Source organism: Zeus faber, assembly GCF_960531495.2.
Source record: "Zeus faber genome assembly, chromosome: 10".
Taxonomy (NCBI): Eukaryota; Metazoa; Chordata; class Actinopteri; order Zeiformes; family Zeidae; genus Zeus; species Zeus faber.
The window spans coordinates 14,813,567-14,830,284 of NC_137199.1; the positions used below are offsets into that span (position 1 = coordinate 14,813,567).

Here is a 16,718-nt window from a genome sequence, read left to right on the forward strand (position 1 = left end):
GCAATATACACGGATAAACCAAGCTCAGAGGAGGACATTTGTCGGTTCTAAAGCCTTTCCACATTTAGGACGCTGGAAACATTGAGGCGTTTTATTGTTCAGCCTGTCCTGTACACTTGAGAAGATAAATGTGCCAATATGCATTTTCATCACCAGGAAACATCAAAAAAAACCCTCTCATACTGTAATTTATATTTCAAAATATATGATTTATGATCATGGTTATAAAAAAACAATAAAAGAAAACAAGACATTTTCCATTTTCGCATTGGAAGTAATTGTCCTTTCTTTTCCAAACATAGTGTCCATCTTTGAGGAAATGAATTCAAATTCTTCACTGAAACCTGCTCAGGAGGTACTAGCTGCACATGGGGGATGTCGACACTGAACCAAAATGATGACCAAGTCACCTCAAACATGTCAAAATGACCAGAATTATCCTGATGAAAACTAATTTGGTGACCAGTTGATTACAAATGATCCACATGTAGTGACACAACAAATGTAAAATGAATTATTTCCAGCATTTCATACCAACATTCGTACAAAAAGATCAAAAGGCTTTGAAAGTTTAATACTTAGTTTTTAATTGTAACAAGGCATTATGCTGCAAATATAGTATTGACACAATTTTCCCACTTGGCACCAGATCCCATTCTGCAGTTGTACAAGCATGCATCTTATACAATTTGCACCAAAATTAGCGTGTATATACAGGTTTTTTAAACACTGGTAAAGCCACAAAAAATATGTGATTGACGCCGTTCTCATTACCAGTAGACGAGTATGATTGTATGACAATCTTTTTTTTTCTGGTGTGTCACCCCTGACATCACAAATATGCCGGAAAAGGGGCGTGTCATGTTTCCAGTGTGAGTGCTGGAGTGGCTTAAGAGCCCGGCAGGGAGTGTGGGGGTTCTCCGCTCCAGGCGCATAGAGTGGTCAAAACGGGTCCCAATGGAGCGCTCCCCACACTCAATAAATTCCATGGTCTGGTGGGAAAAAAAGTCACTAACTTCAGATTTTGGATCCTGAATCTGCTCTGAAATGACTGAATGATACATAGATATTCTGTCTGTTTACACGCCAACATGTAAAGAAAAAAATCATGATCAGCAGTGATCGGCTGACTACTGCAGAATCATTCGTCCCGGGAATGAATGGCGATTGTAACCTTTCCCACTAAAGACAAAAGCCAGAGGTTAGCGGGTGATTTGTCCAGTGGAAAAAGGGTATCGTACATCAACATCAAATGCTGTGGCGGTATTGAACAACTTTCCATTTCACTGAGGAGCCAGCAGATGGCAGACCCTGACAGTCTAGTGTGTTGAATAAGCCTGTGACAGCTTAACAGGTGAATACAACATGTAAAGTAACATTGGTTAAAAAATGTGTCAAGCACCAAGGCCTGTACCGAAAATTGTATTATAATTTGGCACTCTGAAAGGACTGTGTTACCTGCACCCTTCATTGAACGGCACAGACACTTGGAACATGTTGAAGGGTTTTCCAAGGAAACTGGGAACAACGGCTTCCAGTATGTCAGCACCTCTCAGTGTCCAACTAAGGTCACATCACGACCGTCTTCGGTTTGGCGGGGAACTCCTTGATTCCCGTTTCATTTGAGGGGGGCACTAGGTGGACACGGTGATGTGTCCATGGTCTTGGCTCTCTGGCAGGCCAGGCGGCGGCAGTGCAGGAAGACATAGAGCGGATGGATGAAGGCCAGCAGGCTCAGCAGTGTGAGGGCTATGTTCACCTGGAGATAGAGCATAGAAAAGATGTCAAGTTTATTTCTGTAGCCCTTACTCAGAGCACAGTCTGAAAGGGACATTTCACAAAGACATCCACGGCACCCCCTTGTCTTAACCACCACCTGGGTAAGAGAAAAACTCCCTGAAAAGACTAAGAATGGAAGAAACCCTGAGATAGGGCCACAAAGGGAGGAATCCACCATCCAGTGCAGTGAGGATGCAGAGTTGACAACTGCCATTTTAAGTGTCATTTTGTATACCATTATATATAATTATATAGATATAATTATATACCGATATAATTATATCTATAGATGCCATTACACCCCGTTCCAAATGATTATGCAAATTGGATTTAAGTGTCATAAACATTTAATGTTTTGTTTTTCAATTAAACTCATGGATGGTTTTGTGTCTCAGGGCTCTTTGGATCACTGAAATCAATCTCAGACACCTGTGATAATTAGTTTGCCAGGTGAGCCCAATTAAAGGAAAACTACTTAAGAAGGATGTTCCACATTATTCAGCAGGCCACAGCTTTCAAGCAATATGGGAAAGAAAAAGGATCTCTCTGCTGCCGAAAAGCCTCAAATAGTGCATTGCCTTGGACAAGGTATGAAATCATTAGATGTTTCACGAAAACTTAAGCGTGATCATTGTACTGTGAAAAGATTTGTGGCTGACATGTTTGTGCAGATAAAGGCATAATGAGGAAGGTTTCTGCCAGACTAATTCATGGGATTAAGAGAGCAGCTGCTAAAATGCCATTACAAAGCAGCAAACAGGTATTTGAAGCTGCTGGTGCCTCTGGAGTCCCACGAAGCTCAAGGTGTAGGATCCTCCAGAGGCTTGCAGTTGTGCATAAACCTACTATTGGTCCAACCCTAACCAATGCTCCCAAGCAGAAACGGTTTCAGTGGGCCCAGAAATACATGAAGACTCATTTTCATGAGTCTTCATGTCTTGTTTACAGATGAGTGCCGTGCAACCCTGGACAGTCCAGATGGATGGAGTAGTGGATGGTTGGTGGATGGCCCCCATGTCCAACAAGGCTGCCACATCAGCAAGGAGGTGGCGGAGTCAGGTTTTGGGCGGGAATCATGGGGAGAGAGCTGGTAGGCCCCTTTAGGGCCCCTGAAGGTGTGAAAATGACCTCGGCAAAGTATATAGTTTCTGACGGACCACTTTCTTCCATGGTACAAAAAGAAGAATCGTGCCTTCGTAGCAAAATCATCTTCATGCCTGACAATGCACCATCTCATGCTGCAAAGAATACCTCTGTCATTGGCTGCTATGGGCATAAAAGGAGAGAAACTCATGGTGTGGCCCCTTTCCTCCCCTGACCTCAACCCTATTGAGAACCTTTGGAGCATCCTCAAGCAAAAGATCTATGAGGGTGGGAGGCAGTTTGCATCAAAACAGCAGCTCTGATACTGTTATCATTGGGAGGTTTGTTCAATTACATTCGAATTATACCCTAACGGTTGATGAATTGAAAATTATACTGACTGTCATTTGCATCGACTATTTAGGAAAATCAGAGAAAAATATAATTTGCATAATAATTTGGAATGCGGTGAGAGAGAGAGAGAGAGAGAGAGAGAGATTAGAAAGAACTCACAGGAAACAGAAGGACACAGAGACCTTTCTGTGTGAACAAAAAAAGGGGCAGATGTGTGTTTTGGTTCCAGTAAAGAAAGTGATGCTGGGACACTCACATAAAGTGGGTCTCCTCCCAGGAAGCCTTTGACCAGCGCAAAGCATGGGTACTGCAGCAAGGAGACCACGGCAGACAGAGCCATGACCAGACCATACAGCTTGCCAAAGTGACACGGTGGGAACCTACACTAACACGCACGCGCGCACACACACACACACACACACAACAGGAAATCAGTGAGAGGAACACAGATGATTTCATCACATCTCACACCTCTTCTTGGCATCAGCAGCAACATCGGCACATCCGTGCCCTCCGAGTAGAATGGGGAATGTTTTCAACCACAATCAAAAAGTAAAGGATGTAATTAGGTAAGGTAAATGCAAACATCCAGTATGTTATATTATGTGTGTGTGTGTTTGTGTGTGTGTGTGTGTGTGTCTGTGTGACTTACGCCACACTGATGAAGGCAGCGTTGCCTCCGTACAGGAAGGATCGGTTGAGGACCTGCAGGACGAAGGTGAGGTACTGGAGGGAAAGGACCGGGAGGGAGGCGCACACCGAGAACAGCACACACTGCAGCGCCGTCAAGAACAGCGACAGCACCGAGGCCCGCATGTCGGCCTCACGCTCACTCTCACCTACACACGCACGAACGCACGCACGCACACACACACGTCAGATGTATAGAACATGTTCTGTCTTCATGACCTATTACAGGTCTGCCCCGCAGAGAGGGCAGACCTCCTACAGCAGCTGCAAGGAATCTTCAGCTTATTCAGAATGTGTCACAACGTGCCACAAGTAGTAAGCAGGACAATATCACAGCCATCCTGGGCTCTCTGCACTGGAGCTGATGCAGTGTGGAGGGCATTGAGAGTTGACTTTGTAAAGCCTCAAATAGCCACCGTATTAACATGACATCAGTCCATAAACAACAAAGTCATTGCTCTGCACTCGTTGGACTCTCTTTGGTTATCACTAAAGTCAACAGAAATGGACTTGTTGGCAGATCCTATGTTGACAGTGCTCCCTGTTTTTGAAAATGCACTTTTTGCAACTACAACAGTAGCCGCTTCAGTCAACATATTCCTACAGTGGCCCTGAGAGCTAAACGTTCTGCAACATAAGAAAACACATGCAAATAGACAAAACACAAGCAAATAACAGAAAACACAAACGTATTAACAGAAAAGACAACAGCATTAACAGAAAAGACAATGGCATTAACAGAAAAGACAACCGAAGTAACAGAAAAGACAACTGAACTAACAGAAAACAGAACTGCATTAACAGAAAACAGAACTGAATTAACAGAAAACACCAACGCATTAACAGTAGACACAACCGCATTAACAGTAAACACAACGGCATTAACAGAAAAGACAACCGCATTAACAGAAAACACAACCGGTTTAACAGAAAACACAAACACATTTTGCATAACGGCAAAACCACATTAGGGAAGTGAGCCACATGATTATGGAAGTGAGCCACACCGGATGCACTGATTTATCTGCAATCAAATAAGTTCAACTCAATTATTTTGTGTCTGTAATTTTATATATAAGAATTTATACAAGTAATAACCTGGAGCTGCAATTATCACAGACCAATCGTGCCACATAAGACCACCGTGTTCAAATCCTCCGTCTGCGTCCTCCATGCAATTAATAAATATAAAAAACAACTTTCTATCAATCCACAGTTTTCTCTTGAGCCATTTCAGTGCGCTGTTCCAGAGAAAACAGCTTCTACTGGCTTTGTGATAGTGTGATGAAGTTCGCGAAGGATCAAATCTTTGTATAAATTCTTATATATAATTACAGACACAAAAAAATATAGTTTACTACATTTTATTGAAGATCAATCAGTGCATTTGGTGTGGCTCACTTCCTTAATCGTGTGGCTCACTTTCGTGATGTGGTTTTGCGGTTGTGTTTTCTGTTAATGCGTTTGTGTTTTCTGTTAATGCAGTCGTGTTTTCTGTTAATGCAGTTGTGTTTTCTGCTAATGCGGTAGTCTTTTTCGTAATTTCCTTGTGTTTTGTCTATTTGCATGTGTTTTCTTAAGTTGCAGTGCGTTGAGCTCTCAGGGCCACTGTAATATTCAAATCAAGATCGACATCTCTTCTCACAATGGTTTAGTTTTTTAAACTGGGACGGGCTGGACAGATTACTACAGCATGCATGATGGAATAACCACAACTATTGTTTTGCCTTCATTCATTTGTATTGTGTTTGTCAGTGCGTGCCCATATTTTACCCCGTTTATGTTATGACTTGTCTATCTTTTTTGTCTTGCAGCTTTTAATGCAAAGTGTGTGGAGACCCGGGCTGGTGACGAGGCCCTTTAAACAAATTAGACTTTGCCTGGAGGTCAGAAGTTAGAATTTGTGTTGAGTGCTGGCTGACGTGGTACCTGGCGCACGGGGCTTTCCCTTGTGTCTGTCCATGATGAGGCCGTTCCAGGGAGCGCACAGCACGCCACACAGCTGGGTTATGGCAAACGCATTGGTGTACTGGCTCACTGAGCACGAACAGACAAGCAATGATAAGACACAGCTCAAAAGCAATGAAATACAGTAGAATGGAATCAACAATTACACTGAGTATATAATATTAAGGTAATTCTGTCTTGTGAATGTGAAATGGCTGGTGGCTGGTGGTATGTGTGCGTGTGTTTACCCAGTGAGGGCTCCCCCAGCGTCAGTCTCTGCAGCATGGGGTTGAGCGTGCCGATGAACAGGTAATGTCTGAGCTGCATCACCGACAGCCACACCAGGTGCCACAGGAAGAACCTGGACAGCACACATGCACGGAAGCTTCTCTCTGAGGTGCAGAAACAAACCAAAAGTCAAAGGAGTTGGGGTAAAGGGCAGACTATTAACAGGGCTTTCAGAATACAATTGGGCAGATGGGAGTGACCATTATATCTCCTAACATTTAACGTAGTTTAGCATAAAAAAGGTTTCTCAAACCTCTTCCCATCACTGCTATGTGAACGGATGCGTGAAGACATGAGAGTTACTGTTTATTTACTCTTATGGACAAGGTCCTGTATGTGTGTGGTGCTGCTTCTTTGTATGGTGTCTATTTGTTGTTTTGAAATGTGAATTAAGGGAAACTGGCCAACCAAACTGGCATTTGTCATCAGTGTGAAAGGAAAAACCTGGGTCTCAGTCCCGGGTCAAAGGCCAGGCAATAGACACAGGTTTAATTCAGCTCCATCTCCGATCAGCTCTGATGTGAACAGGACACCCGGGTCGACCCGCTTTTTTTTGGCCCCTTTACCTACAGGATGCGACGCACGTTGAAGTTCCCGACGTTGGCGTATAAATAGACAGGAATATCCGTGTATCATTCAATCATTTCATATCCCATTCAGAATCCAAAATCAGAAATTATTGACTTTTTTCCTGCATGTGGGACCATAAAATGTTGTGAGTGTGGGGATCACAGCGGAGAACTCCCGCGCTCCCCGCCGGGCTTAGAGCTACTCCAACATCGCCCCCAGCCGGTACCCGCTCCCCGCTGCCGAAGGACCGTGCGCACAGCGGCCGGTGCACCATGCTGCTTCTGCTGTATTGTTGGGTCATTCATGAACGATCAGATTCTTTTGAACGGCTCAAAATACTTTTCCAAGTTTTACAGTTTTATGTCATTGTTTGTTTAAGTTGCTGTCTCCTCTACTGTTATGTTCCCAATCACACTGGAACCATGACACGCCTCTTTTCCGACATGTTCATGACATCGAACGTGATGCACCAGAAAAAAAAAAGCATTTATCCTGGCAATAGGAAAGGTGTCAATCGCCTATTTTTAGCAGGTTGACCCAGGTTTCAAAAACCTGGGTTTGAAAAACCTGGGTCAACCCGATAATTTCGGTGTGAAAGTAATATCAACCTTTTTGAGGACCTTCTGAACCGTCCTTGTAGAGCATCTCTTCTTGTGTGTTTTTGTCCTCCTGTATGTTGTTGTTGGGTAGCGTCTGCTCCGGACTGAACGACTCTTTTTTGCTGCAGGTCAGTCTGACGGGGAAAGAGCAACACAGGAGTCAGACACAGAATCGAAGCAAGTACACATTCGACGATGATCGTCACTTAACTGTCCCTTACCCATAAGTGTAGTCGTCGGGCAGAGGGTAGGGGATTTTGTCCTTCGGCAGCAGGAGGAAGGTCCTGAGCACGTGAATGAAGCCACACACCGCCAGGATGAGGAAGGAAACCATCAGGGAGACACCTGACTCAAATAACAGCTAGAGTGGGAGACACGGAGACAAGATTTGAGTTTTTGCTCATCAATTTAGACCTTGAGACCTTGAACGATTTCAGTCATTCCTCAGCGAGTGATCTTCAAATGAAAAGTGATGAATTGGTTCATGCAACTCTCGAATAATTCTCAAAATACTCAGAATAATGAGGATTAGAATGCATGAGCGCATCATTGCATTATTACTGTTGTGTTTGACGTACCTTGATGATGAGGAAGAGCACCGCGGAGGAGTCAAAGGCTCCGTTGTAGAGCGTAATGATGGTGGAACGGTGGGATCCAAACAGGTTCCCCACCTACGGCACAGATACTTCCACTATTAATGATGCTTTTAGTTCAGTGGTTCAATGGCTGAAACGGCAGCAGAGCCAGCAGAAGGGGGCAACAAAACCTGGGTCAGTATTAATCACACATTTGAAAGTGAATCACACAGAAAGTTTGACTCGGACTATAGATACTGTAGTTCTACTTCGGAGATGGATATCAACATGAATGACCAAGATTCCTATTCGACTTTCAGCGAGAACTTCTTTTCAGAAATATTAATGATAACATCAATGATATATTGTAGTAGAAAGTATTTTTGTAGTCTTTTAGTCCATAATACCTGCATATTGGTCATCAGCATCAGGATGCCACCTACTGCGATGAAAGTGAGAGCAGGGAAGAGGAGGATGGACAAAGCTGATGGAGAAAAAAATCAACGGTCAGTAATGCACACACAGCCGTCACTGGTCAGTGGTGTCACAACGTTCCTGTGGCATGACAAAAAGGATGAAAGACACGTACCTGAACTTGAGAAGGCTACAAAAAGGGCGCCGCAGGAATAAAGACATCTGGTGGAAGAAAAAGACAAGAACGAGTGAGGCGGGTTGGGTGGATCACGCTACTAAGTCCCAGAATTCCAATCGAAAGGTCATTTGAATCTGAGAATAAATATTTTAAAAGGGCGTAGCTTGTACATAACCATAAAAATGTCTTCAACTTAATTTATTTTTTCTTCCACCCTCATTTTTTCACTGGAACCCGCGGTATCCTGAACTGTTTGGAAAGCCTTAAGCCAACGTGAGCATTATTTTTCCAGGAGCAAAATACCAAAATACCTCCCTCTCTGCCTTCCCAGAAGGTTGTTATCACACTTTGAGAGATGACTAACCTAAAGCCAGAGAAAGGGAGGAGGTTCGTGCACATCTGTCTGTCTGTCTGTCTGTCTGTCTGTCTGTCTGTGTGTGTGTGTGTGTGTGTGTGTGTGTGTGTGTGTGTGTGTGTGTGTGTGCGTGCGCATGCAATGACTAAGAATTTATGATAAAGGTTTTCTGAGGTGGTTGGGAGTATTGGTTTGTGATTGGCTCTGTGTCACATTAACATTGGTTCTAATGGTGACCTTAGCTACCCTCATCAAAGACTGCACCCCTACAACACACACACACACACACACACACACACACAAAGACGCGCACCCAGGCACACACGCATATTCATGTACTGTACATAATTATTGTGAGTGGCAGGTGTTAACCAACTACCTTGCAAAACCCAAACAAAGTGTCACATACATTTTTTACACTGAACAGCCCGATTCCACAAAATGAGATGGTTTATCTTATCTAAAGCAATACAGATAACACTCGATTCCACAGACATCTGACATTGAAAGCCACACGCAAACGTTTCCTTTCCACATTTCCTCCACATTTTATCTTCCTTCTGCTTTTAAGTCTTTTTCAAAAGAAAATAATTACCTTGTCTAACACTTAACCCTCAACCTTAAGCTTAAGCTTAACCCTTGTTGAGCCTTTGTTTTTTTCTCCATTTTTGCGGTTTTCTGTGTCTTGTTCGTCGCTGTGTTGCCCAACTTTCCCGGTTTGCTGCCCTGCAGCCCTCCCACCTCCCGGCAACCACAGCTTTGTCCTCCCGGACGCTCAGGAATTAACTGTGCGGCAAGATGCTTTCTCACATGATTCCCTTGGCCTTTCAGCCTCGGTGCTCTTTCTCCTTCTTCCCGATGCCTTCCAGCCACGTATTTCTTGACGGGGCGATTCGGAACAGCCACCACCACACATATTCACACAAAGCCTTCTAGGGCTGTACCTGACTCCTGTACCTGGATTTGGCTGTTCAATGCGACTATTCGACATATTTGGAGGGAGGGGGGGCTTCTATCTGTATCTTATTGTAATGCAAACTGACTGAAAGAAAACGACGGCTCGACTTGAATCTCAGTCGTTGAATCGAATCTTTGAATCACTGGATCATTCCGACTGATGATTCGTCTCGTCAACCTAAGGGGGCAGCCCTCAAGCCTGCTCCCCATCACTTCAATCGACCACATACACCATTTTGGCTGGGGATTCCATTCCAATCTGTTAGTGTGTGTGTGTGTGTTTGTGCGTGTGTGCTTGCGTGCGTGCGTGCATCCATAAGAATGTGCAGGGTGGGGGGCTGCAAGTAGACATGAGAATCCCCCCCGGAGGGAAATAACAAATAACAGGAAATGAGAGAAAAAACAAAGAGTGAGGGAAAAAAAGAGTGTGGGAAGGAGAGTGAGAGGTAAATTTGAAAAAGAGAGAGCAGATGGGCCTGTCTGCCGCCAGCGAATTGATTTTTGTTCTGGTCATTACTGATTCTGATAATGCAAGGCCAGGACTCTGAATCACGGCCAACAAATAGAATTACCTGGCGTCCGGTCAGCTGCGTTAGTCTGTGGCAGCGGTTTTATTTCGGTTCTATAGGCCAACGTTTACGGCAAGTAAGAAGCTTAAGAATTGATCTTGTTCTCTCCAGTGCAGGATTAATTAACATTCTATAGAAAGCATTTCACGTTGTGGAGCAACTAGAAAGAGGGGAGTCGTTGTTTGCGCCTCGCACCTACAAAAATCACCAGTTGTGCAGATAATAGTGGTATGTGTTTTGGTGTGCAACCGATACTTCAGCTTCAACTGAGACGTTACGCGTGGCATGTTGTCATTTTCATGCGCAAATGTTTCCAAGAATGAACTAAGTCATTTTCCCCAAAGCCCAGCAGTGAAGAGGATTTGGAATTGCAGGCTCTGTAAAATAATCAACACTGCGAGTTAACTGATGTGAGAAATGGAACTAATGGAAAAGCAGTGAATGCAAAGCTATGTGCAAAATGGGAACACATTTGATAATACAAATGAAGTGCCTTGGTAATTGAAATTAGATTTCAATTATTTTTTGCAATCATATCCCACTGTAGAGAGCAATAGCTTATAGAGCTTATGTGCGTATGTGCATATATGCATGACCATACGTGTATGTATGTGAAAAATAATCTCTTGAACTTGAACTTGAATAACAATAAGCTTATTATTACGACAGTAGCTGGATAATGACCAGCACAATCCCCAAACTGTAGGCGAAATGAAGCAAAAGTAGGCTTGTATGGGACAACAAACCAGCATTTTGGTTCAATTCTCAGAACCCTCACCACGGCCACCGCCTCTTCTTTCAGTGCCTCGTAAACATTAAAGGCTGGACTCACATTCCCAACAGCCGAGCCACGGTGGTTCCGAAGCGGTCAAACAGGAAACCACTGGGTAGCGTCAGGAAGTTGTTCATGAAGGCGGCAACGGTGAACACCAGCGAGAACTGCTCATCCTGTCCGCTGCAGTCTGAGTGGAGGATACAGGTGGAGGAGATGAAGGTCAGAGAGGTGAATGAAGGTCATAACTCTGCCTGTGAATGTACGTGTATGATAAAAAAATTTTAAAAAAAGCAACCACTGACCGACGACTTGCGTTCCGTTGACTTCTGTGGCGTTGACACACAGGTCGCTGAAGTAACCGTCCGTCTTGAGGACAAACACCAGGGAAGCAAATCCGAAAACAGCCCCGGCGAAACACAGGCACTCCACCAGGCCGGTGACCAGGGTGAACCAGCGACGCACCCCGGAGCGTCCCCCGCACCCCAGCATCCTCTCTCTCTCTCACAAACACACACACACACACACACACACACACACACACACACACACACACACACACACACACTCTACTTGTATGGACTCTACTTCAACACACACACATCCACAAATGCACAATTACAGACACAAACACACACACCTGAGGAAAGAAAAATAAAATCTTGTCATTTGTTTTTAGAGTCTTCAGTGGCATTAAAAATCCCATCCTATAGTTCTAAAGCAAATTAAACTTCCTGCATAATCACATCCAAATAATTTGAATGACTTATAAAAGGATCACATTTTCCTTTTGGGTAAAAAAAACCAAAAAACACAACACACAGACGGTTCGATTTAGGGCTGTATAACACGCAAGGCATGAGCCACAAGTAAAAACATCTGGGCAAAAAAATGTACTGCTCCGATCCAAAATATTTGCGCAGCTCTTTCAAAACAAGGGGGCGGATGACTACTCGATACATTAGACAGCTTCCTCATTCTACGTAGTTTTATCCATTCAGATCAGTTTTAATGCCGATTCTGAACCTCACATTGATGGAATCAGGACCCATCATACGAAACACTCAACTCAAAACCGCATTGAAAAAAAAGTCTTAGTAAAAGTCTTCCCCCTTAGTTAACCACAAAGACATTGGATAGGAAAACCATTTAAACGTGTCATGAACTGGATCGAAGAGAAACTGATTCGCACATGCTCTGTAATACTCACGATACAGCTCTGTCCCAGACTTCTTTTCCCAGCTACACTCAAGACACTTTTCCACCTCTCGCCTCTTCCTTCTTTCTTTATATAGATGTACTTTCCTTCCCCTTACACTCTGCCTCCTCCTCTGGTCGACTCCCCTTTTCCCTTTTCCCTCTCTCCTCGCCCCCTCTGGCCTCCTTCCGCTGGCGCAGATGGTAAACAGTTTCTTGTTCTTTGAAAAAACTTGTCAGGACACCAGCAAGAAAGGCAATTAACGAGAGAGTTTCGGGACGCGATCCAGATGGGTCTGGATTTACTCCAAATAATTTTGCTCACTCAAAGTAAAAGGCGGGGGATCATTTAAAACAAAAGTTCTAAAAGTGAAAATCCATTATTCGACTATTTTGTCAGAGAATCCTATATTTCATATATTCATATATCCCAGGTTTCGGACGGAATTCCGGGACCTGTAGTGTAACCCACCCAACACAGAGGATTTTATGGATTATCACTTAAAACTAAGGTTAATTATCCTGTGAGTAATGAATATGAAAAATGCGCCCGTGCTCTGGGTGCATTCTTGAAGGGGGGCTTCAGCTTCAGGCATCGCTCACAAAGACCCATATCACAGGTCGTCTCCAGTAAATACTGTCTTCAATGAAGGCAAGCGCAACCCATGACTAACCACCCTGCCACAGGCCATGTGTCTCGCTGAAGCAGTGTCAAATGTTCGGCCTGGACCTTCTTCTTAAAGGGTCTAGTGAAAAACGAAGGACCTTGCACGAAGCATCCTCACATTGAGAAAATGAAAACAGCAAGTCAACAACCAGCACATACACAGGCCAAATTCTGAATCAAACAGCTAATTACATGTAGTTTTACTATTTCAACATGTCAAACTTCACTGTTGTCTCACTGACAAATCTACAAATCTATTACGCAATTTTCCACTTGCGAAAGTTGAGCTTCCTTTTCTTATCATTGCAGAAGTTGTGCCACCCTGTAGCATCAACACACACTCCCTCCTGAAAAATGAAAGGCGTGTTTGTTTGATTTTTAGTCACGCAGACCAGGGCCGGCTCTGACCCCTTTGGAGCCCTCGGTGAGATCTGTAGAGGGTTCCCCGCACCCTCCCCAAGGAGGAAATCTTGTTTCAGAGACCTTTATTTCTGCATTCTGGTGAATTGTTATGCAAGTAAATGGCTGGCTTTCCTCAAGTGAAGCAACACCAGCATTTTTTGTACTTCTTATTTTTTACACCGTTTCTTATCCATTTTAAATTTTGACGAGACATACCAATACATTTTCCACTGTTTTGTTTTTTTTCCTTTGGTCTGTATTTTAGTATTGTAATGCTGTGCGCGCGTGTTGTGAAGTGCCAGGAGAACCCCAGCACTCCCGACGGGCTGGTGAAGAACAGCAGGACCATGGAGGGTCAAAGTCGGCAGGTAGAGTGCAGTTGGGGAAAGTCATTGCTAATCAATATTAACATTCCCAGCCGCTTCCTGGGAATAGCAAACACCTGGCAGGGGATTGCAACCGACCCATTTACCTGCCCACTTAAGCCTCACAGTCCCTACTGTACGTCGTGAAGAGAGGGGAGGGATCTCCCAGCACACTGGCAGATATGCTGAGTCCAAGTAGGATAAGCAGCCGGCCTGTTGTATTGGTGAAGACTCCCTTAGGGGACCTCTGGATGATTTTGGGTGAAGGGCTGTTTTTTTCCTTCTTTTTGTTTGGCAACAGGAGCTACAGGCTAGGGTTTAGGAGTTCAGCGAGCGAGTCCTCTGAACTAACCTCTGCTAACCACTTCCTGGCTGTGAAACTGCCTGAGTCTTTCACCTGCCCTGTGTCCCCCAGGCTCTGTCCAAGGAGTGAACTCTCGTGGCGAATACCCCGGTCCGGGAACCTCAGCTGCTTTGCTTTATTCCTTTCCATTGGCAAAATAAAATCCAACCTTGTTAAACTTAACACGGTCTCGGGCAATTTTAAATTTCCCAACTTCAAAAGAGCCAATCGCAACCATTTGTGTCTGTGGTGGTTGGCCGGGGTGGTGAGAGGACGGGTTTTTACTTTGTTCTTAAAACAAATAACATCTGGATGCACCCCTCATCTTTTATTTATTTTGTGTTCTAAAAATATTCTTCCATTTTTAATTCCTCTTCTTGGCTTTGCGCCCCCATGGATGATTGGCAGGCCTAGGCGACCGCCTATAGGCCTACGGCCATATGCTCAGAACTGGCCCTGACGCAGCCACATTGGTGTTCTGTTATTCTTTCTTTCGGATGCCGTAAGGGCGAGTGGAGCATTAGGACACAGACCCTTGATACAATCCCTTCAGGGAGTCTGTCTAATAGTTAAACATAGATGAGCATCACGATAACAATATATTTTATTTTTTAAGGGATTGTTTGTTTACATAATTGTTGTCCCTATTATTAACCAAACAATGAAAATCTGATGGAATTATCCCAGAAGTTTGATGGCTCTGGAAGTGCTCCAACTATTAAGCCCAAAAGTTCGATATTACAGGACGTATGTTGTGAGATTCTCAAACTACATTTTAGCAACAACAGTTGCTCTCCAACATCATAAAATAAAAGGTTTTTACCTTCCTTGAGACATTCTGAGAACTATCCAACTTTTTAGACACTTTACTGTCTTCAGGTGATATTATTTTACATGGAGTATCTTCTCAATTCTCAAACGATCTACATTCTGTAGTAAACACTTCAAACAATCCAACTTTTCAAACGTTTGAAATTTTCCACGCGTTTAATTATTACAAGAAATATCCAAGACCACCAATCTCTCCGGGGAGAATAAGTGAATGCAACCTTTATTTGTGGTCACAAATAAAGGTTGCATTCACTTATTCTCTCTGGTGTTGCTTTGCTTGATGACTGTCGCTGCAGCGCTGTAGCAACGTCTTTATTGAGCCCTCGTGGTCAATATCGGGGCTCGGTGTTTTACAGGATCGTGTGCTCATTCCGAGGCTGCAGGGACAAACTTTCACTTTGGGGAAGGATGCACTATAAATAATGTCCACGAGACCTCACAATGAATGGTTTACCACCATCATCACATCATGAGACATGGCTCCATACACTCACTATCCACTTCCTTAAAACAGAGAAGGGCTTCCAGATGAAAATTTTAGAACACAGCGTTGGCCGGTGGACAGTTTTGAATTATTCAAAAAGACAAATCACCCATACATTGTGAGTGTGGTTAAAATCGGGGAGTAGATTTATGTGCATTTGCTGCTATAAATGTACAATAAGTGTGTGTGTTGTATGTGTTTACGTACAGGTGGATGACGTATTAATATTGGGATTTTTTGGTTATAGTAATATCATGATATATCCTAAACATTGCAACTTTTCATCATTGTTAAAGCTATGTTAGAGATTGGAGCTACAGTAATTGTCTGAGCCTATAAGACCATTAAACAAATTAAAATGCACATTAACATAAGGTCAAACCCACTCTGGACTGCTAACATCAGCAGGTTATGGGGAATGTCAACATCTCGCTCTATTTCTGTGAAGAAGATATGCCCAACTTTATGATTATGAAATGAAGCATGGGATACCTTCCTCCATCTTGCTTCCTGTGATGCCGTGCCAGTACGTATTTGCCACTTCTGTATTTCGGGGACAGGCCTTGCCGAAAGACACAGAGTTACTAAATGTCATGTGTGACAGACTGGATCACGTGAAGATGAACCTCGACCAACAGTAAACACATTATTTTAATGTTTCATTTGTCAAGTCCTGCTTTGTCTCCTTTAAAATCATGGTAAATCTCTGTAAATATGTACACAATGTTTTAGCAGAGGACGGGATGATGATTTGTACCAATCAATCGTGATATGTTATTATAAAAAAATGTAGTCAATACTTTGCAAATGAAATTACTAAGCTGTAAATATAATAATTGAAGTTGAATATGCAATTATATTACTGACAACCCCAGGGCTTTTGACAGGTTTATTTTTTTACACATTCAAACTGCTTTAATGGAGTTTCAAATATATGCAAAGATCTGCAAATATTTGAACACATCAGGAAAAACCAATAGTCGGTTTGAAAATTTACTCTACTACTCTACTACTCCTCTAAAGTGTAATTAAAATCAACAGAAGCCTGGACTGATGGTCTCACGCCGTCTATTCTGTTGTTGCCGCTCTCGACTGGAGCTAAACTCCTGTTATAGCCTACTCTCCCTGGGATACCGTTTCTGCACTGTTTCTTCCTTTTTTGTCATTTTCCGTTTATTACACGCATGCCGTGTCTTTTCAAAATAAAACTTCCAAACTTCAGTGTTCACAGGGAATAACAAAATAATAACAATATAAGAAATAACATTACAAACCTTAACTTAACGCATGTAAAATTAT

General features: G+C 43.3%; 1 protein-coding gene across 1 annotated transcript; it reads right to left on the reverse strand.

Annotated features, from left to right (window-relative positions):
- Positions 1-289: 289 nt before the first annotated feature.
- On the reverse strand, positions 290-12,441 carry LOC307236079 (equilibrative nucleobase transporter 1-like). Its single transcript, XM_080008364.1, has 13 exons — positions 12,341-12,441; positions 11,436-11,770; positions 11,191-11,320; positions 8,475-8,521; positions 8,293-8,369; positions 7,889-7,981; positions 7,532-7,671; positions 7,320-7,444; positions 6,102-6,245; positions 5,836-5,943; positions 3,869-4,055; positions 3,473-3,596; positions 290-1,759 (listed from the first exon to the last, which is right to left on the reverse strand). The coding sequence occupies exons 2-13, from the start codon at positions 11,620-11,622 to the stop codon at positions 1,619-1,621; spliced, it is 1,503 nt and encodes a 500-aa protein (XP_079864490.1). The 5' UTR covers positions 11,623-11,770; positions 12,341-12,441; the 3' UTR covers positions 290-1,618.
- Between the last annotated feature and the right edge of the window lie 4,277 nt (positions 12,442-16,718).